This window comes from Ursus americanus, chromosome 23 (genome assembly GCF_024610735.1).
Source record: "Ursus americanus isolate L20-20 chromosome 23, mUrsAme1.1.p, whole genome shotgun sequence".
In the NCBI taxonomy this organism is placed as follows: Eukaryota; Metazoa; Chordata; class Mammalia; order Carnivora; family Ursidae; genus Ursus; species Ursus americanus.
The window spans coordinates 36,734,742-36,757,143 of record NC_142149.1 but is presented as its reverse complement, the minus strand read 5'-3'; the positions used below and the strand labels follow the sequence as shown (position 1 = coordinate 36,757,143).

At 58.4% G+C, this 22,402-nt stretch overlaps 1 protein-coding gene across 1 annotated transcript in view; it reads left to right on the top strand.

Annotated features, from left to right (window-relative positions):
• Positions 1-665: 665 nt before the first annotated feature.
• Positions 666-22,402, top strand: part of TMEM132E (transmembrane protein 132E) — a 54,330-nt gene continuing 32,593 nt past the window's right edge. The window contains exon 1 of the mRNA XM_045773589.2: positions 666-2,215. Within this exon, the coding sequence (XP_045629545.2) occupies positions 2,149-2,215 (67 nt within the window). The 5' untranslated portion in view covers positions 666-2,148. The remainder of the gene's footprint in view (positions 2,216-22,402) is intronic.

The following is a 22,402-nucleotide window of genomic DNA, read 5'->3' as shown; positions in this document are numbered from 1 at the left end:
GTTTTTCCCCAGCTGCGCCCCGGATCCATCCCAAACGGAGCTGAGCCCGCGAGCTCCCGCGCGGCGGAGGGGCTGGGCGCGGCAGCTCGGTCGATTCCCACACAGTGCCCCCGAGAGCCCCGCACAGACTCTGGGGGTGGGAGTAGGGTGCCCCCTACCCGCGCCTCTGGTAGAGCGGCTGTAAAGCACCGCCGCCGCCTGGCGAGGAGAGCCTTTGAAAAGGGACATCGGTGGCTGCGGTGGCGTCTGCCCCGGGGGAAATGCAGCCACCGCAGCCGGCCGGCCCCACTCGGGCCCCAACGCGAGCCTACAATGGGGAGGAAAAATAAAACATAAAAGAGAGGCGAACGGAATCGCGAGGTCTGCCGCGGCTCGAGTCTCATTAAGGAGCCGCGCGCGCCCCCAGGCTGGGAATGCGGAATGGACACGTGGACCGGGGAAGGGGGAGCAGTGGGCTGCGGGGGGGTCTCCGAGGCGCGCGAGTCGTGGGCCGCGCGCTCCGGGCCCACGTGACCACGGGGAATCTGGGAGGGGAGGGGAAGGGAGAGAGCGCGCCAGGCTCGGCGCCCGCTACTGCCGGGGTGGGCGCTGAATCCCGGACGGGGGAGGAGGGCGGGCGGGCGCGAGTGTGTGTGTCTCTCTCGAGTCATTTACGGCGGAGCAGCCGGCGCGAGCGCCGAGGAGGCAACGGCGGCGGCGGTGGCGGCTTCGTGCAACTGTGGCTCCCCCCACCTCCTCTCTCTTTTTGCTCCTTGATTCTTCTTCCCCTACACACGTCCATGGGGAGCCGGCCCCCCTGCGGGCACCTCCTCTCGGCTCGGCCCCCTAGGCGCCAGCTGCCGCCTTCCTGGCCGCGGGCTGCACGGGCGCCCGGTGCCCCGGCCCCTGGCGTGGCGCCCGGTTCTCGCCGCCCGCAGCCCCGGCTGGCGCGGCGCTCCGCTCGCCCAAACTGACTCCGAGAGAGAGGGAGCCGATGCCCAGCTGCACCAAGACAGCGGGCGAGCGGGCGTCCGGGGGCAGGGCGGGGGCGGCGGGGAGACGGAGACGTCGGAGACTCTGAACCCCGGAAAAGTTCAAGGTTTGTGCAGGTCCCCCCGGGGAAGGCGAGGAGCGAGGCGGAGCTGCGCGCCCCTCTGCTGAGACAGCGAGACCTGGGAGGAGAGGGGGACGGCCCAGAGCCGCGGCGGGCTGGCCGAGCCCCTCTCCACCCTACCACGGGTGACGGCCGGAAGGCTGGAGTCGGCGCCTCGGGCAGGGAGGGCGGGTCGGGAGCATTAGTCGGCTGTCCCGCTCCCCCGCTTCTCCAAGCCGGGTCTCCGCGGGGCAGCGCGTTCCGGCCGCACCACCCTCGCCCCAGCCGCGGAGCCGCTGCCCGGGCAGGCGGCGCTGAGCCAGCTTGCGTGGAGCCCGGGCCCTGGTCGAGACTGGAGAGAGCGCGCTGGAGCCGAGCAGCGAGCTCTGCGAGGGGACGAGCCGCTGGCCGCCCGCCTCGGGCATTTTGTCCCGGCGTCGCCTAGGGTGGTGGCGACCCGCGTCGCCGGTCTCAGCACTGCACGGAAACTTTTCCTGCTCCAGATGGATTAAAGTTGCCTGGATTTTCTCTTTCTTTGCTAAAAAAATCATTCATCTGCACCTAAGCTGGGATTTTTATGCTGGGGCTGCTGCAGGGCGCTTGGAGGAAGGAAGCCGCGCTATCTATGTGGGGTTACTACCGAAACCGAAGAAACTGGGGCTTGCGTCGGAAATCTGCACCCTCGAGCGAGTTCGGATTCGAGCTGGGCCTCGGGGCTGGGGGATCCAGCACTTGGCTCTAGGCAGTCCCCGAGACGCCGGTGGCCACTGGGCTCCGGGACCGCACGTGCTGCTCCCCCCTCGCCGCACAGATCCTGCAGGGGGCACCAGCCCGGGGAGGTGGAGGCTCCTCCCGCCCGGAGCTGCGCCCCTACCAGCTCCAAGGGTGTAGCCGGCGGCGCCTGGGACGCCCCCTCCCCTCAAAGTGTCCCCGAATTGCACTCCCTGGCCCCCAGAGCTTCAGCAGAGACATTCGGGCGCCACAGCCACCCTGAGTTGGATGTGACCGAGCCCAGCCTGGGGCCAAGTCGTCGACGACTGTTGCCCCCTCGGCCCCTTCCCGCTCCCGCCTCGGCCATGGCCCCAAGGATGTCGGGCCGCGGCGGCGCCGCCCTGCTCTGCCTCTCGGCGCTGCTCGCCCACGGTAAGTGTCGCGGCGCGGACTCGGGAGTGAAGATGCGGCGGGCGCCGCTGGAGGGGGCACGGAGGAGACTGGAGAAAGGCGAGCCCCCACCCCCCCGGACTCGCAGCCGCCGCTCCCAGCCTGGCATCTCGGCTGCAGCCCGAGTTACCTCCAGCTCCCCCGGCCCTTTGGCGGGAGAGGAGGCTGCGAGCCCCGCCCTGGGGACCGAGCCCGGCCCCGGAAAAGGGCGGGGGGGGGGGGACACTCCAATCCTTTCCTGGTTAGGAAGAAGGGTCCAAACCCGAGAGTCTGGGGGCGTGTCCGCCCACGGAAATCTACGGGGATCCAGGGGATCCACTAGATCGTGTCCGGGCCGCCTCTCCTTCCACTCCCACCCCTGCAGCCGGCGGGGCTGGGGGCTGTTTGGGTCCGCGGGGATCGTGTCTTCTCCGCGCCTGGTGCGCAGGCCGGTGCGGGGCCGCGCCGCCCGCCGCCTCGCTTCCTGCAGCGGTGCTCGGAAGGGAAGTGGACTGACAGGGGTCCGGGCAGCAGCGGCGGCTGGCCACTCGCCGCCCGCCGTCCTGTGAGCTGCATCTAAATGGCCGGCTTAGCCGAGCCCGGAGGGCGGGGGTCTGGGCCACGGGCGCAGGCCGGGGCGGCGGGCGGCGCGCGGAGGGAGCGGGCTCCGCGCTCTCGCGTTCTGCAATCTGTTGCGTCTGCTCCCTAGGCTCGCCCGGGGCTCCGCGGTAAAGGGGGTGGGAGAGGGAGGGGCCGGGGTTGGCGCGCTCTGGCAGTGGGACAGCAAGGATACGGATAGGGGACATAGGGTCTCTGAACAGCCCCCAGGAGTGGGAGCTCCGATCCGACGGGAGGAGACTGCAGCGGGCCTTCTGCAAGCTGGAGGCGCTCCAGGAGGCAAGGGGCGCTGACCGAGTGGGGAGGGAGAAAGCTGGGGCGGAGGAGGAGAAAGGAGGAGAGAGGCCCTCTTCCCCCTCCCAACATGAAGCCGGCCGACCTGGGACACATTTCTCCAACGAGGGGAGGTGGGGGGGGGAGCTTTGTTGCCCCCTGCTGTGGGGTGAGCCCGGACCGGCTGGAGAGGGACTTAGATGGAGAGGGCAGTAAGCTTCCCGCGTTGATGGAAGACCCTCGATCTGTCGTGCTCAGCTTTTGCTCACATCCACCCAGTCCTGAGGAGCCTGCCCAGGCTCCCCTTGAGCGCGCCCACGGCCTCTAACCAGCTGCCTCTCTCCCTGACCAAGGCGCGTTCTCAAGGTTGGAAGAATAAGGAAAAGATATCGGCTCCCGGAATCTAGGGTCCTGGGGTTAGGAGGGGGTGGGGAACAGGCTGACCTCCCTTTAGGGTGGATTGGTTCTTCCCGGCTGGGGGTGACGCCAGGGTGGGAGCTGTTTTGGGTTCAGTTCACCAGACACAGCCAAGCTCAGTTCTTTATCAGAAGAATGGGCAGGGCAGCGGGAGGGGGTGGGGGCAGGGGAAATGCAGCTGGGAACCAGCAATCTCCGCTCAGTGTGCAAGACTGAGGGCTGGGAGGAGGTGGGGCGGTGGGCTCTGCCCTTCTGCGCACTGGCCCTGCAGGGGCTGTGCCTGGGACCAGGCCCTGGGGAGCAGGGGGTCTGGGCGCCTAGCAGGAGAAAACTGAGCTCAGGCCTGGGTCTAGGCGTGGTTCTGCCCCCCTCAGTGTCTTGTGTCTTGTTACCGGAGTTCCCTTTCTAAAACCCAACCATGGCCCCACCTGGGAGTAGCTAAGACGCTCTTATTAGGTTCCCACTGCCCAGCTTCCCGACCCCTCAAGTCTGGCATTAAAGATCCTTTCTCCTCCCTCACACGCCAGAATCCTGCCTGCTTCCTAAGATCCAGCCCCAATAGGGCCTTGCCGTCCTGGCCTCCTCCTCTGAAGAGTTAGCGATCTGCTTCATTTTCTCCTTAGATCTCCCTGTCTTCTCCGTGCCCTGTTAGTCCTGAGTGGTGCAGGCAGACCCCTGGGCTTATTCTCCACTGTCCCTCCACACAACCCATGCTTAGCACGGTGACAGTACACACAGGACCCAGGGCTGGCTGGGGAGCTGCAAGAAGCTATTTGCAGAGGTGGGGTTGGAGACCCCAATGAGCAGGCATTTTCCCTTCCTGATTAACTGGCTCCCTTTCCAAGCTCCTTCCCTGAGTCCCCATCCCATGCCTCAATCTCTCCTCCCTCAAGGAGGGTGCCAGCAGATGCTCAAGGCTTAGGGGACCACCCCCCAGAGATGGATAAGGCCAGAATCACAGAAGTTCCTCCCCCCAAAAAAACCCATCTTCCCTGGACCTTCCTCCTTCAAGGCCGCCTGACACTCACCAACCCAAACCATTCCTCTAGCAAGAAAAGAGTACGTGGATTTCATCTCACTTCAAGCTAGCTCTTGGTTGGGATCTCTGGGCTCTTCAAAGATGCTCGGGTTGGGGAGGGGAGAGTTGCAGGTTTTAGTGCCTGGAAGGCTACTGAGGCCACAGATTTCTGACCACACAGCCAGACTGGGAGCCAGATAGCCTGGGTTGCTGCCTGGCTCTGGCGCCATGGGGCAGAGTGACCTTGGGCTGTCTCCCTCATGTTCCCCATTTCCCACAAGCAATGTGGCCTCCCCTCCCTCCCCTTTCTCACTTTCTGCCAGGACCGCTGGGCAGATACCATGTGTGAACGGAGCCCCACTACCTTTCAGGGCCCAGCTCAGCCTGCGGGGTGGCAGCCCAGACTCCACTCTCAGTCTCCAGGCTTCTGCCAGAGAGCATCTGAGAAGGCCACGTTCCTATGTCTGGTCTTTGGGGAGGCTTTCAACTCCATTTTTAGTTTGAATGGGAGTTTAGGGGGGCAGGGTGCTGGTGAGATCTGCGGTAGAGCTGATAATGTCAGCCTCCTACTCGGTAACCTTCACTGGCTCTCGGCTGCCTATAGGATCAAGGATCCCCTCTTTGGCCCCCGGTATCAAAAGCCCTGTAAGATCTTGTATCCATCCACATCTTCACCTCGATGGCAGGCACTGCCTGCCCCACGTCCTCCATGTATCTTAGGTGGTATCACCCTACTCACCTTCCTGCCTCTCTGCTTTTGCGCCCACCAGCCCCTCCCTCGGAATACCAGCCTCCAGAAGTCCTTACCCAGACATCAGAACCCGATTCCAACCTCATCTCCTCCAGGGAATCTGCCTCTCTTCCTCCTCGGCTTCCCACCAGTGGCCCCCACCCTGTAACAGAAGCAAGCCCTCTTTCGAGTGCAGCCTTGGCTCTTCGTGCCGCCTTCCCAGCACTCCTCCCCGGCCACACTGTGTGTGTGTGTGTGTGTGTGTGTGTGTGTGTGTGTGTGTGTGTGTGCAGGTGTGCGTGGGCATATTTATGTGTGCACCCCTCTTGGTATCCACATCCTTGCAGATGCCACGCGTTCTTCATTTTTGCCCCATTCTCCAGTGCTTGACACATAGCAGGTGTTCTGAAGAAATGAATGGGAGGGGGGGAGGCAACTCCATATGGAGGGGCCCTCCCAGTGACAATTGAAAAGGGAACTCTGGGGTGTGGGGCAGAAGATGGGTCAGGGAGGGGCTAGGCAGAGACACCAGGGAGAGAGCAGAGGAATGGGGCAGAGCCATGCCACACCCTCTTGAGGGGCACGTACAGGACACACATATCTGGAGGGACGTGTGAGCACATCGCTCCCCAGGCTGTGAATGTACCGTCCCATGACATTCTGACTACATGTTCTCAAATGCGTGCGTCCTTACATGCAACCTGGCAACCTCAAGTTTCCCCGGTGGGTTGGGTCCACGCTCTCCCCACCCCACTGATGACCCAAGCTCTGGGCTCCTTTGGAGAGGCAGGAGGGATCGCAGCAGAATGAGGTCAGCACTGACCTTTGGGACAGTCCCTCACTGCCAGGAGTGAGGAGTGATGCTCCCCCCCGTCCCCCTGCAAGCACACACACCCATCTTCATCCTGGCCACATGGAGCCCTACACCACAACACAGCCTTGTTATGTTTAAGACCAGTAGGTGGGGATGTGTTATAAACTTGGTGGCAGAAAATGAGCTTTATTAGAATCCTGAGGATAACTCAGAGCTTGGCTGTAGGAGGTAAGGCTACACTGGAACACGGGGGCGGGGGGGGGGGGGAGGACGTGGGCATCTCCTAGACCCTCGCTGGGGGCTGTCTGGAACTGATGGCCCCCAGGCCTGAGATTGGCAGTGAGTGTTCGTGAGACTGCAGAAATGGAGACCCTTAGGGGCACCAACTCCAACCACCAGGGTCTGCCCACCCACCTGGGGGGGGGGGGAAGGGCTGGCTTTGCTGCTGCCCTACACATGGTGATGTCCTCCCACAATCTGAAACTGAAAGAACCACACAGAGCCACCACCCCAACCTTCACGCAGATGAGGACGTGGGCGCTCAGAGAGGGAAGGGGACTGGCCAAGAACACACCCTGCCAGTGTGTTCTGGAATCAGAACCAGCACCAGAGCCCAAAGGGGGTTCCTGGATTGGTGGTCCACTCCGGGCCACTCTGCAGAGACCCTGCCCACCTCTGCCATCCCATCTCCCAAGGGCTTTGTCTAAAGATGCACTTCTGGCCTCAAGCCAGCCTTGAGTCCCAACCAGTCAGGCTAGCCAATCAGCAGGGGTGGTAATAGGGCTTGGCGAGCACTACAGGGGAGCATGGTGGGGTTCTGGACTTCTCTTCAGCTCTCTTTCATGAGCTCAAGTCCAGTTGAGGAGACTAAAATAAAAGGGCCAGATCCTGAAGTTCAAGCTAGTTTGATATCAGAGTCCCCAAGAGACGGGGGTTCGAACCCTGACTTCGTTGTCCACCTGCTGTGCAACCACAGCGACGCCATCTCCCTCTCTGAGTTTTTTCCTTCTCTGCCAAGGAGGGGATGGTGCCCGGCACGCCCCTCTTCCACATCTCTTGTTGTGATGGACAAGCCTGCAGTTTCACCCCTAATGTTTCTCCGCCCTGTGGGGGGCCTCCCTCCTCCATGCCCCCACAAGATGCTTACAAGGGGATCTGTTTCTTTCTCCCCATTCCCCCCGCCCAGGGTCCTCCTTACTTCTTCCTTTCCAGTACTCAGCACAGAATTTTAATAAGAGATTAATAAACCAGTTGTGGTGCATTGTTGTGGGTTTTTTTTTTAAGAAAATGAATTTTTCTATTTTCCTTTTCTGTCTTTGGACATGAAAAGTGGGCCTCCTGACCATGAATTCAGCCACTCTGCCATAGCTCAGCTGTCCCCAAGGATGGGGCAGTGTACCAGGGAGCCCCAGCACTGGGCTAACTACCACACTGGTCTCTGGGAGACAAACAGCCCGCCCCAGGGCCGGAGGCACGGAGCCAGGTGAGGCCAGTGCGATAACAGAGAAGGGACAAGCCCCTCTGGGGACACAGGTCATTTTCCCCTTTCTTCTGTCGTGTTTGCCCCTTTTGGCCCCTCCTCTCCTGGTCCCCTACCCCCCCCACCCCCCCGCACACACATCCACCCCTGTGGGCTGGCACATAACCCAGCAGGATGAAGTGGATGATGGAAGCGATTGCCTGGTACTCAAGGCTTGTTGCAAGAGGGAATGAATGCGAGAACGAATAACTCCGTGCAGGAGAAGGTAAAAAAGGTAATTGGAGAAAATCCCTTTTTGCTGAAATTATCTAGAGGATTATCTGCCTTTGGAAAGTTCTGCTTTTTATCACCCTTGAATCCCTCCTGCATTCCCTTCCTGCATTCTCGCCCACGCCTTTCTGGCCCGTGAGGATGGACAACTGGTTGCTCTCTTCTCTTGAGGGACTCTTCCTGTTCTGTCCACACCGGATGCAGGGGGCAGGATGTGGGCTTGCTGGTGGGTTCTGCAGCTTGTCTCCATGTCCTAGGCCCATACCTCAGGGCCCTCAGAGCTGGGAGAGTGATGTGCCCAGGGTCTCCTGGATAAACGGGACGGCACTCGTGATAGTCGAGGTTTTCAGAGACATCTCTGTCTAAGAATCCAGGTCTGGAGACCTCAGACCCTACAGGGCAGGCCCCTGGCAGCCAGGACACCCCAAACCCTGAACCCCAGCCCAGGGACACAGCCCCAGAGGTGGCCAGCCCTCACACAGAATGAGCCACAGCCACACTGAGTGACAACCTCCCTGTTTTTCTGAGGGAGAAACAGAGAGAAAGGAAAATGGTTTCTGGCCCCCAGGAGTGCCCAGTACGACAAGGGGGACACAGTCTCATGCCAGAGAGGCCCCAGTCTGACGGAGGAGGCAGAGGTGGCCTCTGTCCCCTTGCATGGTGACGGTCTGACGGTGAGAGACGAGATGGCCACCCCTGCCCAGAAGTGTAGGGCCCCACCTTGCAGGCCTCCTCCTCCGCTCCCCATCCCCCCCCCCCGGGGCTGTTGGAGAGCATGGCTCTGGGCCAGAAGCAAGTGTATTTTTGGTGGCTTGGTACAGATGATACAGCAGACTTGTCACGGCAGGAGAACGGTGTCGCCGGGAGCTCGCGGCACAGGCGCTCGCTTGCACGCACGCCCACACAGCCATGGGCACACCCGGACACACTCGAGAGCTCGAACGGCTCCTTGGAGTTCAGATCCACTGTCTCATTGGAACTCCGCAGTAGCCGCCGGGGGCAGGCAGCGATCGTGATCCCCATTTTACAGGGAGCAAAGCTGAGGCCCCACAGAGCCCTCACCTCACCAGCTCCTGAGGCCACATTTTCTGACCCTGAATGTGCAAGTCTGCTTGCCATGTCCCCCTGTCTCACACGTACAGGGCATAAGCACAGACAGGGACAGACAGACACGTGGACCCATACACCCGAGTGAGTCCCCCTCATCTCGGGCCCCTCTCTCCCTTGCTTTCTAGGGTTCTTTCAGTCCCTTGAATGAAGGGTGCTCCTTTCCATGTCAGAGCCTCTGTACATGCTGTGGCCTCTGACCAGAACACCTCTCCATACCTGTCTCCTTCTCAGCCTTCAGCCCAGAGTGTAACCACACCTCCCCTTGGAAGGCCACCCTGATTGTCAGATAGACAAAGACCCACTGCCTTTGGCAACTCATTGCCGATTTGCCCTGTGTGTAACTGCTCTGCATGGCCTCCCCGCTGGCCATAAGTCTGAGTGGACTTGGGCAGTGTGCAGCGTCTTCCCTGCCGCTGTATTCCTGGGCTCTACTGGGATGTCTGGAATAAAATAGACATTTAATGATTTGTCAGATGTCAGTGAATGTACCCTTGTGCACATACTTGCACACATAAACTCCTTCCCCGTCACTCAGTGAGTATTCAGTTGGTGCTTACTGTGGGCCAGGCACGGTTCTAGGCACTTGTCGTAAATCAGGGAGTATAACAGAAATCTCTGTATTCGTGGAGCCTGTATTCTTGTGGAAGGCGGGGAGAAGGGCAGACAGCAAGTAATAAATAGATTAAATAAGTGAATTATATGTTAGAAGGCAAAGGGGCTAAGGAAAATTAAAAGGTAGGGTAAGGGGAATTGGGAGCGCACGTGTGTGTTGGGAGGGTTTGTAGAGTATAGAAGGAACGCTCGTCTGATAAAGTATCCTTAAGCACACTTGCAGAGGGTGAGGAAGCAGCAGAGTGTGCGAATATTACAATCGGCCGCCCCAGGGCAGGAGTGGGCTTGACCGTTCAGATACAGCAAGGAGGCCCGAGAGGCGGAGGCCCGAGGGGCTGGACAGTGTGAGAAGAGGAGGGTTGGGGGAAATGGGTGGGGCAGAGGGAGGCTCTTGTAAGAACATTGACTTGTTGGCTCAGTGACAGGGGGAGCCACAGCAGGGTTTAGAGCGGGGGTGACCCGAGCTGATCCGCAGCCGCAGGCTTGCCAGAGCTCCAGAACCTGCAGGGTCAGGACCACCCCCCACCCAGTGCTGCAGGGAGGGCACCTCTGTCTACTCCCTTTAGCTCATTGGCCCTCACAATCCCGGCCTTGTCCGCCTTTCCTGCTGGCCCACAGCCACCCCATCGGGCAAGAGCAAGGTGTGCAGGGGGCAGGCTGCAGTAGAGACCATTCAGGAAGTGGCCAAGGTGATGTCCAGCCCTGCCCGGCCACAGGAGCCGTGTGGCTGTCCAGGCCTCTTCCGATGGGCTTGGACCGCTTGTCTGTGAAATGGGGCTGCAGGGGTGGGTGCTCCCTGGCCTCTTCTTGCTCAAACCTCCAGCATCGCCGCCGTGGCGGAAGCCAAACGCCGGTGCCTTCATCTCAGCTGGGACATTTGGGTGCTAAGGCGGCCTCTGTTTATTGCACAGATTCTGGTTTTTTAACTAAGTATCTCCTTTTGCAAAAAATTCACTCCAGGGGCAAGGGGGATTATAGGCACTTGTTTTGACGGCGATCTTTCACTACTCTGATTTGGGAAGTATGACAGCCAGGACGTGGACAGGCTCTGTGTGCAGGGAGAGTAAAACCCCATTTCCCTGGATCCCTGAGCGCCCCACAGTGACTCCAGATTCCCTGTTGCTTTGACCTCTCTGCCTGTCCCTGTTTTATGTCTGCAAGTGTTCGGGTGGGGGGCCATCCTTTCATCACCAGCCTCCTGCCAGTGCAGGACCACTGCAGCCCACGCCTCTCAGGTAGGTATGTGACCTGCTCTGGGGGGGGGGGGGTGTGAACCACACCCTCCTGGAGAGAGTGAGGTGGTATGGGGCCTTTGTCCAATAGGAAGGAACTCTTGGATTGAAAATAGGAAAAATTACCATTTTCTCAGCTGCCAACACAGCAGAGAAATGATCTCAATTTTCTGTGGCTGTTCTCGGCAGGAGAAAAACTGCCAGCCGCCTGCCCCATGCATGAGAGGTCTGAAACGCTCGCTGGAGAAGGGAGGCTGGAGCTGGGGGAGGTGACGGGGTGAGCAGTGGGGGGACTGGCACCGTGCAGAGGCTGGGCTCCCCACTCAGGCTCTGCCGCCCTCCTCCAGCCCAGCCCCTACCGACCACAAGCCTGTGTCAGATCATCTATGAAATTATCTGATTTCCCAATAATCATTTCTGTTAACTGAGCACCTACTATGTGCCACGCCCTGTACCGGGCGCCAGGGATCTTTCCCATGGAGCCAGGAGTAGACTTTCTTCCACTTTGTTTTAGTCCCGATACTCAGAGCTCTCCTCCTCTACTCTCACTTTTTCCCTGCTCTGGATTCTAAAACCAACCTGCTGGCCTCATCACTTCCTGTGTGACTTTGTGCCTCAGTTTACTCATCTGCAAATGATTATGAAAGTACCCAACTTCTGAGGTTGTTTTGATTACATAAATGAGTCCGTGTTTCATGTCAGATACTGAGAATAGTGCCCCGCACATAGCAAGTGCCCCAGAATGATGGCCGTCAATGTCGTGGTTATTAAGATTCCTAGTACATGCCAGGTACTGTGTTAAATGTAAAAATGAAGAAACTATGGTGCCTGTCCCAGGAGGGGCTTCTAAGGGGGTGCCCTGGGCACATGAGCCATGTCTGCACAGATTGCGATACAATGCAGTCATAGGTGTGTCGGGAGGGATAAAGAGGGTTGTGGAGGGAGAAATTTCATAACTATTGGAGAGATCAGGGGAGGCTTCACGGAGGAGGTACCACTTCAGGAGGCCTTAATAAGGTTGGAGAGTTCTGCCTCTGAAGACTAATCAGTCAGCGTCTACTGTGTGTCTGATACCCTGGGGAAGACAGAAACACAGAGCAAAAATGGCTCTTGGCCTACAAATTCAGTCCAGCAAGGGAGAGCCATGACTGCCTGGGAAGGAGTAGCAGGACAGAGGGCTAAACACGGGGTATATGGTTGGTAATTCTTTACCTGGATGCTCTTCTGAGACCCCTCATAACTTCGACCCTATGTTCCATGGAGCACTGGGGAGCCACTGAGTGTTCTGGAGTGAGGGAGTGACCTGATCAAAGCTGGGTTCCCCGGAATGACCTCATTGGAGGCAATTTGCAGATTGGAGTAGTGTTGGAGGTCGCTGTTAAGTGAGGACTCTGGGGATGGGAAGTGACCACTAGCCGTCATGAGAGGTACCACCATGTGGCAAAGACCCCACCCTTAGAACCAAAGAGATAAATCTGAGTGCTGGCTCAGCCCCTCGCCTGTGGCCTGACTTCTTTCTACTCCTTGGTTCCCGCCTCTGTTGAAATGTGATGGAAGATGTGAGGTCCAGAGCCTGCAGCCTAAGGCTCAGTGTTTGGAGCTGTCTTGATTATCCCAGCAGCTAAGGCCCAGAGAGCCAAAGGGACTTGTCTAAGGCCCACAGCCATTTCTGACCCCCGGGGGGTCCACACATGTCAGGAGTCCTGGGGAACGTGGCCTGGTAGGAGAAGTGATCTCCCTCAGTATTTTCATCAAACGCCCAGCCTCCCTCTCGTTCCCCAGCCCAACTGGCAGCCAGAGGCCCAGGAGTCAGATCCGAGGGGTCACTGGCATTGCTTGGGCTCCAGGAAAGCCTCAGCAGAAGCCACATCAGCTCAGAGTACGGTGGGAGGTTTTTCGAGACGCACAAAAGTAGGTTTGAATCCCAGCCCTTGTGCAGTGCAGCTGTGACCCAGAAGCATTTGCCTGCCTGTCTCCCTGAGCCTCAGTTGCCCAATCTGCAGAATGGGAGTGATAGCGTCACCTCTCCGGGGCTGGGCTGTCGCAAGGGTGAAAGGGTGGAAGTACGCGGAACCAAAGCCGTGGGCCTGCTGGAGGGCTCTGTAAGTGTGGTAGGCTTGGTTTGTGTCCTTCCTTTCTTGCCTGGAGCCAGGCCTCGCTGCTGGGAAAGCACGGTTAACACACTGCCAAAGACTTCCCGGAGATCTGTTTTCTGGTGGTTGGGTTTTTTGTTTTGTTTTGTTTTGTTTGGGGTCTTATTTTTCTTACCCTTGATGCCTCCTAGCAACATGCTGCCTGTTTTAAACACAGCAGTGGCCAGCAGCCAGCCCCTCTCCCTCCCGCCATTCCTCTTCCTGTCCCCAACCAGGAAAGCAGCCACAGGCATCGGCTGGCCCCCATTCCCGGTGCCTCCCCCCACCCAGGCAAGGAAGGCATTCCTGGCTCCCGCAGCTGGCCCCACCGCAATGCCCGGGTCATACTGGGCTGGTGAGGCCGTGGCTTGTGGATATTTGCATTGCTTGCACGGTAGTTCTGTGCCATTGCCAAAAATCAGGTGTGGGGGTTATGGATGCGGAGTCCGGGGTGTTCCTGAAACACTTGCTCCGATGCGTCCTGCGGCCCAAACCACGTGCAGACCCTGGTCCCAGAGCTGCCTCGTCTTCCTCTTGGGTCTCAGATTCTTCATCTGCAGACAGGAGGAAGAAAAAGCAAACCCGTCCTGCAGGGGAGTTGAGGGCAGCGTAACTGAGGTCATGCACCCTACTGTCAGAGTCAGAACTCAGTACAGGTCACTGTAACCATTTCTTATTCATCATGAGCCCCTAGGAGTCATCTCAAATGACCCAACCCACCCACAACGCCCCTGTCTCCCCGGCCTCCCACCGTGTCCTTCCTCTGCCTCTGGGCTCTCTCACCCAGCTACCTGCCTGGGACAGAGCCTTCCTCCTGCTGGAGGGCCCTCTCTGGGTCTCTGAAATCCAATGGAAATAAACCCGAGCTACCTATGTAAGTTACATTTCCTAGTTACCACAGCAGAAGTAAAAAGAAACAGGTGAAATGAATTTTAATATATTTTAACCAATATATACAAAAGGTTATCATTTCAACATGTAATCAGCATAAAAATTAGTAAGGAGCTATTTTACATTGTTTCTTTTTAATTCTGTATTAAATCTCGAAATCCCTTGTGGTTAACTCTAACATCGCAATTCCAGCTAGCCCCGTTTCGGTTGCTCAGTAGTGAAGCCTAGAGAGTGGCTGCCATCCTGGACAGGGCAGGACTAGGTGCTCCCCAAGGACACTACCAAATTCTCCCCTGGGAGCTTCCTTCTGGGGCCCTAGGACTGGTGAGCTGGACCACTGGCCTTCCAAATGTAGTCCTTGGAGATTCCCTGCCCATGAGGAGCCTGCTCAGCTCCTCCCCAGCCCTGGCATGATTCATGCTGGCCGCGGTGACCCATCCATGCAGGGGCTCCCAGCCGCCTCCCAGAGGCCGCTTTCTTCCCTGCTCTGCCCCGAGATCCTGTAAACCATGTGTCAGATCCGGTCACTCTCCTGCTCAGAGCCGTCCACCTCACTGAGTGGGAAAGCCAGAGTCCTTACGGTGGGTGACAAGGCTGGCATGATCTGTCCCTTTTCCTGTCTTCCGCTGTCCTCACACATGCCAGGCACCGAGCCTCAGAGACTCGGCCCTTGCTGCCCCTCACCTGGCTTCTTTCCCCAAATAAGCGTGACCCATGCCCTCCCCGGCAGGCCTCCACTCAAACGCATGTCCCAGAGTGGCCCTCCCCGGCATCCCCTATCCACACTAGCCCTGCCCACACCTCACTCTGCCCCCCACCGCTTCCCGTCACCTGACATGGTGTGTAGTTATGTGCCTGCTGGATCAGGGACTGACACCCCCTTGGGATGGAAGCTCTAGAGAGCTGGGGCCCCGGCTGTCTTGTTCACTGCTGTGTTCATTCCCCGCACCTGGATCCGTGCCCGGCACACAGGAGATGCTCAGGACACATGTGTGGAATGAGAGAATGAGAAGGTCGCTCCTTCCCCTCCTCTCACCTTTCTCCCCAGGGAGCTGCTGGGACGAGAGATCTGGGAGTTAAACGGGTGACAGACACCAGAGAGAAATAATTTCTTCCTCCCTCCCTCTCTCCCTCCCTTCCTTCTCCCTCCCTCCGTCCCTCTTTCCCTCCCTTCCTGTCCATGTGTCCTTCCTTCCTTCCTTCCTTCCTTCCTTCCTTCCTTCCTTCCTTCCCACACTCATCTGCCATATCCTAACTTCGTGGTCTCAGGAAAATTACATCACTGCTCTGTGGCTCAGTTTCCACATCTATACAATGGGAGAACAAGAGTACCTGTTTCATAGGGTTGTTGTAATGAATAAACTAATGCACATAATGTGCTTGGAGCAGCGCCCGGCTGGTTGTCAAGCGCTCAGGAACCTGTAAATGATAGTTTTGTTCAGTGCATGGCTTTGAATACCCACTCCGCACCGAGTGCTGTGACAATCAGCGGTCATGCAGCAGTGACGACGCGGTCACTGGCAGGTGTGGGACAGGGATGCAAACACTTTCCGTGCAGCAGCATCTGTGCCAGGGTGGCTGAGTGCAGGAGGGCGGGGTGGCAGAGGGGCAGGCGACAGGCCTTCCCTGGACTCTGGAGAGGGGCGGCTGCGGCGTCCTGTCATTTTGCAACGATCTCTGCCCAAATCTCTGTGGACCGGTGAGTTGAGCCCCAGTAGTAACAGGGGTGGCCATTCTGTCCCGAGCCACTCAGCACAGTGAGATACTGACAGTCAGAACGCCTTGGGTCTGGGGAGCTAGATGGGAGCCTCAGACCCATCTCATCCCTGAACCATCTCTATTTGAAAGATTGGAACACAAAGGTCCAGAAGGGGACAGATCATGCAGCGATCGCCTCAGACCCAGGTTCCTGATGCCCAGCCCAGTGGGCTTGTCATTTTGTCTTCAGAGGTCTTGCATGAAGGTGTTGGAGGTGGGGGAGGGGGCAGCAAGGCCAACAATCGCTGGAGGAAGCCAGTTGGTCACAGATCAGGGTACCCCCGCCACGTCCGGCTTCCCCAGCGGCTGTATCTGGGGGATCTGTCAGCAGGCACGGTGTTTACACGGAGTAACCAGATTCCTTGTCCAATAATCACATCACAAACAGCGTGAAATGTGAACTGTGGGGAAGGCTTTGCTAAATGTGCGACCCGTTTTCTTATTTTCCCTCCGCCCACCCCCTCCCCTTCTCTCGTGGCCACACAACACGCCTGCAAATGGTCTCACACGCACGTGGCCTGCATTCCCCAGGCATCGGGTTCGGGCCTCTGGTCCCAGCCCAGCGAAGGTCACTTAGGTCCCCGTTCAGCCGCCGAAGAGCAATTTCTTCTGTCTGGGGTGGGGGTGGGCAGGAGAGGGGCTATTCGAAGGTCAGTCTCTCACCCCTGAACTTCACCATGTGTCCCCACCACGACCAAGGAGCGTGGTGCCCTGGCCAGTTCACAAAGGGCTCGCACAGGCCCTATCACCGTAGCACTGGAAGCCCAACCTGTGAAATTGGCAGATCCTGATCCCCGTCATACGGATGAGGAGGGGACCAGAGAGGAGTGAGTGACCCGGGTCACAGATGGGGAAGTCTGCCCCTGCCTCTGGACACCATGCCTTCCACTCCCTTTGGGCTGTCTCTCCTGAGTCTGTGGCTCCAGGTCCAAAGGCCCCTCCTCTCGCCCCCATATCATAGAGGAAGAGTCACCCCCATTCAGCTTGGTCGCAGGGCCGTCAACTCACCCATGCTGATGCCCCGGTTAGCAAAGGGGAAACCGAGGCACAGAGTGACTGGCTCATCCACCGTTGCTGGCTTCCCTCCTCGTGTGTCTCAGCCCTCTGCCCAACAGATGATCCCCCCAACCCTTTCGTCGGTCCCTGGCTGCGGCCTCGCGACCCCAGCAGGAGATTTGTCAGAGCAGAAACCCTGCAGGCCCCCTCCCCTGCCCCACACCCCTCGGAACCCAGATTCTCCTTGGCAGCCCTGTGAAGCTGATCTGCATAAAACCATCCCCGGGCCCTGCCTTTAAAAGTCTTCATCTTTTCTCTTCTCCCTAAACGGCCCCTAAATGATTTCTGTAAATTGCTCTAAGTGGCTCAAAAAAAAGAAATAATAATAACTCAGCGAGTGGCTGCCTGACCAGAATGCGGATGGCTCTCCTCCTGCTTGGTCCCCTGCTCCCAGCTCCTTCCTGCCTGGCCCCCAGACACAGTGCCCTCTGCTCCTTAACGCAGGAAGGGGAGCATGGCCTCACAGACCCAGCCTTGCCTCCTCCTTCAGGCAGGAGGCCGCCCCAGTCAGGTGCATCCTCCATCAGACCGGGAGCTCCCCAGGACAGGGACAGTCTTCCTTTCCCTTCCCCCACTCCCACACCCACCAGGCTGGGAACTCTCCCAGGGTGGAGCTGTGCCTCCCCCATCGGTCTAGGGCTCCTCCAGAGAAGACAGTGCCTCTCTCATCAGATGAGAGGCGTTCTCAGGAGAGACTGTGCCTGCTGCATCAAGCAGGGGCTTCTCTCTAGGCAGGGTAACTTCCCTCTTCTGCAACCAATTTTTGTAGAGCCTTATTTCCTTCACCCCACATTAGAAGCCTGGGCCCTGATTCCTAGACTGAGCTCCATTTCCATGACCCAGTCAAGCATTCATTCATTCATTCGTTGTACAAAGCTTTCCTAAATACCTCCTGTGCGCCCAACACTGACCAGGTAGGTATCTTTCCACAGATTTGGCCCCTTTGAGGTATTCTTGTGACCAGGGCCCCCAGGCACAAGCCTGGTTCTCCTGGGTGTAGGGTACCCAGCCAGAGGGCCAGCCGGACCAGCATCCCCCGGGGAATGAGCCCAGCCTCAGTCCCGGGTCACCATCATGACCTCCTGACCTCTTTGCAGTGTGGACCAGAGGGGGGACCCTCTTGGGGAGCAGAGGCCAGAGTCAGGAGGGAGGTGCTTCCACGGAGACCCTGGCCTGGCCCATTCTTTCCTCCATAACCTCTCCCCAAGGCACGCTCCCCCCCACCCCCCCGCCGCCGGCCTCGACCATCTCCTGGCCCCAGGGGGCTGAGATCAGTCCCAGAAGACCTTGATCCTAACAGACCAGGCCCTAAAATGGTGGCATGGACTTGAACAAGTCCCTTTCCCCTTCTGGGCCTCAGTTACCCTTTCTAAGATGTGACAGAATTGGACTCAATCAATAATTCTTTCTTCTGGCCAGGGAGATACATAATATATAATACATAGTACGTAGAGTACGAAACTGATATCTAATACAGTTGGTATACGACGCAGGTCAAAGCAGAGCTACGGGTAAATGGAGAGTAGGGGTGTCTTCCTGAGGGCTCATGTGCCCCACCTTCCCTTTTCACCCTGGGCCGGCCCTAGAGATACCCCAATGAGCCCAGCTGGCAAGCCTGGGGTCTACTTAATCCATCCCTGAGGCCCCATCCACTCTGCCTAGATAGTGCTGCTCCCCTGGGGGCAGTCCCTCCCCCTCTCTGCCCCCGATCCCCTGGGTCTACGCTCAGGCCCCCGGTGGGGGTGAAGCCCACGAGAAGACTTGGCTCTCGCCTGGGCACCCAGCACCCCCTAGGACCCTTGAATGAGTCCAGGCCCTGATTCGAAATGCAGGCGTGAGAGCCGCTCAGAAGGCGGCAGGTGGGGCCAGCCCCAGGACAGCCCTGCCCGCCCCTCACAGGAGGCGGATTGTTCCAGATGGGATAAAGCCCGTTTGTCACCCTCCCTGCAGTCTCTTTGATGCGCAGAAGGAGGAAGGAGGAGAATAAACACAGACACAGCCCTCCACTTCCTCTCCAATTTAATTGGAACCCAATTAAGTGAGTAATTGTTACAAATGTGAAATCACCTTCCACCAACTTGGGGATGTGAGCCTGCGCTCGGCATGAGCCTGTGGGACCCAGGCTGGGGCCCCGGCCCTGGCCCAGCAGTGCAGGGTTCCCGGGGGCTGGGGAAGTGGTGATCCACAGGACCCCGGACCCCCCAGTTGGGAGAGATGCAGGGCGATCCCATCCAGCCCCCTCTGCCCGAGCACAGCCTCTGGCCTCCAGCCTCCGGTATCCCATTCAGTCAAACTTGATTGACCCAAGATGTGGAGTCCTCGTCCCAGGTCCCTCAGACACTCGCTTGGTCTGACTCCAGGTGTATGGAAGTACGTGTCACTGTCGAGGCAGGGACGTGGGTCCCCAGAAGACATCTGAATGAGAAGAGGGGAGGGGGCAGGTGTGAGTTACGGTGTCTGTGGGTTCAGGTGTAGGGAAAGGAGAGACAAGAGAAATAGAACAACTCAGGCAGCACTTCTGAATCTTGGCCACACGTTCAGGAGATTTAAAAACAACGGCTCGTGCCTTAGGTCCCAGCCCTGGTGTTTCTGAAGCCACGGGTCTGGGGTGCAGCATGGGCTCCCAGGTGATCCTTGAGACTCATTCCCAGAGCAAGAGGCGGGGGCTGGCAGTACGACAGGCATCCCCTTGTAGGACCCGCCCAGACCTGCTGACCTGTGTGACTGGGGAGGGACCCGGGAACCTGCACCTTATAAAGCTTCTAGAACTGGGATGACCCCAGGGGGGCTGCCGCCGTGCTGGGGTCCTGTGCAGAGGGGCTTGGAGGCCCTGGGGTCCAGAAGGTGGGGGCCCTGGGAAGGAGGAAGAGGGTAGAGAGGGTGTTCACCACGGGCCTGTCCTATTTTTAAGTGATTTGAAGAGGCACTTGGTTTTGTTTTTTGTCTTCTCATTCTCTCACGTTGTCCTCTGTGTCTGGGCCCAGAACTCAAGGGGACACTCTTAGAACCACTGTTCAGTTTCATGAGACACATAGTAGGTGCCCCATAGATATTTATTGGACACATTATAGGCAAAATCCGTTTGGTGGGCTAGCCTGGGACCATAACTGCTCTCTGTAACGCTGGCTCTATGGAGGAAAGCATTGAAATGCGTTTCCATGTTCTAATACCCAATTTCCGGGGAACTTTTGATAAGCAGCCTGTGTATAAGTTGGAGTGTGTGTGTGTGTGTGAGAGAGAGAGAGAGAGAGAGAGAAAATGTTCTGCACCCAGTGAGCCTAGCATGGACCCCACCCTTGGGGCCTGCACTGAGATGGTATATGAGGGCCTGGATCTCCATATATGGAGATAGCAGAGAGGAGTCAGAGGGAGGAGGGCCTGAGGGGCGGTTGAGGAGAGAAGCCAGAGAAGGGCTGAGGTGTCCAGGGCAGGCAGAGGGGCGGGGATGAGAGTGGCCAAGGCAGAGCTGGGGCCTGGGATGCAGCTGTGAAGGACACAGACGTCAGGGTCCTTTGCACACACGGCCTCCACAGGGCACACAAGGACAGCTGTGGCAGATCAGAGAGTCCAAGCAGAAAAAATGGCGCAGCTGGAGATGGGGAGCTGTGAGAGGGAGGCCATGAGGTCACGGGACGCCCTGACCTGAAGCTCCAGCCCAGGTCCAGCTCACAGTGGGATTCTAACAGTGTTTGCTGTGGGAAGAGAGAAGAGATGGTCCCCACCAGGGAGCAGGCAGAAACCAGAAGGGAGCTGGGGTGGGGAAAGGAGTGTCCTTCCTGCCAGGTAGGCCCTTCCTGCCTCCTCCTGCTACACAGGAGACCAGAGTAACAGCTGTAACAGCTGACCAGAGTCCTGGGAAGAGTGTCACCAGACACCAAGGAGGGCTCTGGCTCACAACCTTCTAGAAGTCTGCAGGAGACCCCGACTTGACCATCATCCCAGCATCATCAGGGAATTCAGTGGAAAGCTGATGGAGAAGCAGAGGCTGGTCCAGAGGCCTGGCCAGCGCCCTCCCTCCCCTGAGCCTCTAAAGTGCACGAGTGGGATGGCATCTCCGGGGAGGAGGGACGGTCCGTCTGCTGGCCAGTCAGCCCTGGGGCATCCCTCTATCACCAAAGGGCGCCATAGAACTCAGAATGAGGGGTTTGAGAGAGCTCCCCAGCTCATGAGGCTGCCCCATCCCAGACCAGGCTGTCTCTCCTGAAGCCAGGCTCAGCTCCACAGGATGCTGTGACCTCTGGCCGAAGGCTGTCTTTGTCCCCAAAGTCCCAGCCCTACTTCCTGCTGACAGAGAACTCCAGAGAGGCGGCCATTCACAGGGGAGGTGACCCTGATGGCCTTGGGGGAGGGGGTCTGTCCCTGACCACACAGGGTGACAGTGATTAAATGTACCAGCAGCTGGGCCATCAGGGCCCTCCCTGCTGCTAATTTGGGTCAATTAAGCCAATTTGTCTTTGTCGACTTGAAGTCCCTTCTCTGTAATGGCTGCAGTCCCTCTGGGGCTTCCAAGGGAGGAAGCAGGGTGGAGGGAAGGAGGGGGCAGTGTCCTAGCCTCTGTGGCTTTTCTCCCACCCCCATCCCAAAGCCCCAGGCTCAGGGACATTCCTGAACTTTGTGACCCCTCCCAGTGCACTTCCTGAGGGCCTCCACAGCTGTCACCCCTGCAATTGCCCCATAAGGTAGGTCAGGCAGGGTTAATCCCTGTTCCACAGATGAGCAATTAGGGGTCCTCCAGGGAGGAGATGGCTCCAAGTTAGCAGAATAGAAGGATCTGTCCCTGGCATTTGGAGCCTGGTCCCGCGCTCCTCTCCTCACACCATTTAGACTCTACGGTAGTTTCCTGAAGGTTCTCGGTCTGTGCCTAAGGCCCAGGGGAGTCCAGCTGCCATGGCCCCTGAGAGGTTCCAAGGGACACAGTTTGGAAACCACTCCCCCGCTCTATCAGGCTCCACCTTCCACCAGAAAAGGGAGGTGGGGACAAAAATCGGTGTCTCCAGAGAAGAGCCAGCTGCCTCTGCTTGGCCGCCCAGCCAAGGAGAGAACAGCCATCTTCTGGAAGGGACAATAGTGCTGCCTGGAAGCTGGGCCCTGTGAGTATCTGGGCCTGGCCTCACCCCCAAGAGGGGTGGGAGCAGCAGCATTTGAGGCGACCGCAGGGTCAGAGGCCGGGTCCCCAGACCGACATGCAGCTCCATCTACCTTGAGTGTGGGAGCTGAGACAGGCCCCTTCACTCCTCTGGGCCTTAGTTTACCCAACTCCAGAATTGCCGGGCCTGAAGAGGAAGTTGGGCTAGGGCCCTAGAGCTCTCACATTTGACAAGTCATCCTAGAAGGGGTAGGGGGTGGAAGGGAAGGGGCCCTTCTCTTTTCCATGCCTGGAGAGTAGAGTGCTGCCTCGCTGCATCCATTCTGTGGAGGGGAGAGCCCGCGGGACACTTTGCCACACTGGTGGACTGGCTGGGGTGAGGAAGGGAACTTCACAGTGTCCCCTGAAAGCCACTACAGCTCAGATTTCCTCCCCATGGACTCAATCTGGGCCTAACACTCAGAGCAGAGGGAAGGCATCACCCAGGGCAGTGGTTTCTGGGGGAGGTGGGCAGAAGAGAATGTGGAAGCAGGCCACACACAGGGTCGGCATCCACCGTGGAATGAGTTGAGCTTCCCCTGGAGACCCTACCAGATGGCTTTCTTCACCCACCTTGTGACCAGAATCACTTACACCAAGGGCAGAAGATGGGGAAGCAGGTCCAAATGGGCTGAAGTAAGTGAACCATCTGTG